This window comes from Jatropha curcas, chromosome 2 (genome assembly GCF_041381405.1).
Source record: "Jatropha curcas cultivar XTBG-Jc1 chromosome 2, XTBG_Jcur_1.0, whole genome shotgun sequence".
Lineage (NCBI taxonomy): Eukaryota > Viridiplantae > Streptophyta > Magnoliopsida > Malpighiales > Euphorbiaceae > Jatropha > Jatropha curcas.
Genome location: NC_143152.1, coordinates 33,448,072 through 33,450,085, shown reverse-complemented (window position 1 = coordinate 33,450,085; position 2,014 = coordinate 33,448,072). Strand labels below are relative to the sequence as shown.

General features: G+C 39.1%; 1 protein-coding gene across 1 annotated transcript; it reads right to left on the bottom strand.

The window, feature by feature from the left end:
- On the bottom strand, positions 1–1,803 carry UBQ13 (ubiquitin 13). Its single transcript, XM_020684800.3, is given in 4 exon segments — positions 1–174; positions 177–266; positions 269–970; positions 973–1,803. Coding segments are annotated over 4 exon segments (903 nt in total). The 5' UTR covers positions 1,055–1,803; the 3' UTR covers positions 1–145.
- Positions 1,804–2,014: the final 211 nt, after the last annotated feature.

Here is a 2,014-nt window from a genome sequence, read left to right as displayed (position 1 = left end):
TTTAGAAAGGTTTAAGAACCAAATTGCATAACCAGAACATGTTTTAAGTACCAAAAGGCATAGCCAAAGCACAAGCTAGAAGAGACATTCTTCAAGGCTAGCTATCACAATCCAGAAAAAAAAAAAATACATGCAAGTAACAAACTTAAAAACCACCATGAAGGCGAAGGACACGGTGGATTCTTTCTGGATGTTGTAATCAGCCAAGGTGCGTCCATCCTCCAACTGCTTCCCAGCAAAGATCAGCCTTTGCTGGTCTGGTGGAATCCCTCCTTGTCTTGGATCTTGGCCTTCACATTGTCAATAGCATCTGAGCTATCAACCTCCAAGGTTATGGTCTTTCTAGCAAGAGTCTTGACAAAAATCTAAATGCCACCACGAAGGCGAAGCACCAAGTGGAGGGTGGACTCTTTCTGAATGTTATAGTCAGCATGAGTACGACCGTCCTCAAGCTGTTTCCCTGCAAAAATCAACCTCTGCTGGTCTGGGGGGATGCCCTCCTTGTCTTGAATTTTGGCTTTAACATTGTCAATGGTGTCAGAGCTCTCTACTTCCAAAGTAATGGTCTTCCCTGTGAGGGTCTTCACAAAAATCTGCATGCCACCTCGGAGTCGAAGCACCAAGTGGAGGGTGGATTCCTTCTGGATATTGTAGTCAGCAAGTGTGCGGCCATCCTCTAGCTGTTTTCCAGCAAAAATCAGCCTCTGCTGGTCGGGGGGAATGCCTTCCTTATCCTGGATCTTAGCCTTGACATTGTCTATGGTGTCAGAGCTCTCCACTTCCAGTGTGATTGTCTTGCCAGTGAGGGTCTTTACAAATATCTGCATGCCATCCCTCAAACGAAGCACCAAGTGGAGGGTGGATTCCTTTTGGATGTTGTAATCAGCAAGTGTGCGGCCATCCTCAAGTTGCTTTCCAGCAAAGATAAGCCTTTGCTGGTCAGGTGGGATTCCTTCCTTATCCTGGATCTGGCTTTCACATTGTCGATAGTATCTGAACTTTCCACCTCAAGTGTGATGGTTTTCCCAGTAAGTGTCTTCACAAAGATCTGCATCTGCTCGGTGAAATAAAGATCAAATAAGAGACAATAAAATAAGCGAATTACATGAAAATATTATACAGCCCCGTTACAACATTGAGAACAAAACAATCATTAGGGATCCAATAGCTCATAAACAAAACAGGTAAAAACTAATGGAAGATATCTCTACCTATATTGGCAACCTTAATTCAAGACATTAAGCTTAGAACTAGGCAAAAGTACCCCAAGAAACCTCTAATTACTACAAAATTTGACACACTTGATCATACAATCAAAGTCGATAAAAAAAATTATTACATAAAAAGTGGCCCGAATAGCGATATTAAAAATGATAATTAAGATGAGAAACCAACATATTTATTCAGACGTGCCATAATGATGCAAAAGATCATCAAAATAGACCAATTCATTAATATATCAGGAGCAAACAATCAATATCTGTCAATAAATAAAAAATCATCTAAGAATTCAACTTATTTCAAGACATCTATCAAAGATTCAACATAGCTTTCATCCCAAAACAATATTTACAATATCAGATAAATTTGCTAAAACATAAATCATTACTTTAAACATATTAAAGCCCAATGATATCAGAATGCTAAAATTTGTTAAACGAGGATCCCAAATAAACAATCAAACCGCAAATAAAATAATTCAAAACAAATTTAAATTAGACGATCTCAAATCTAATTAAAAAGAAAATTGACCGGTATCATATATTGAATATACACGGTAACGTAGAACCAGAGAGAAATTAGACATACTTTGGAAGATCGCGAGAGAGAATTGAAATCAGAACAGAATTATTGTAGTTTGTGAATTAGTTTAGGGCTGGGTTGTGGTTGGAGTTTCGTTTTATATTGGAAACGATAACAAATTGAGAAAAACATCGGAAGCGGCAACCAACAGGATATCGCCACGTCTTAATATGACCGCGTTTCCCTCCCCGTAGATAGGCCCAGCCCAGAT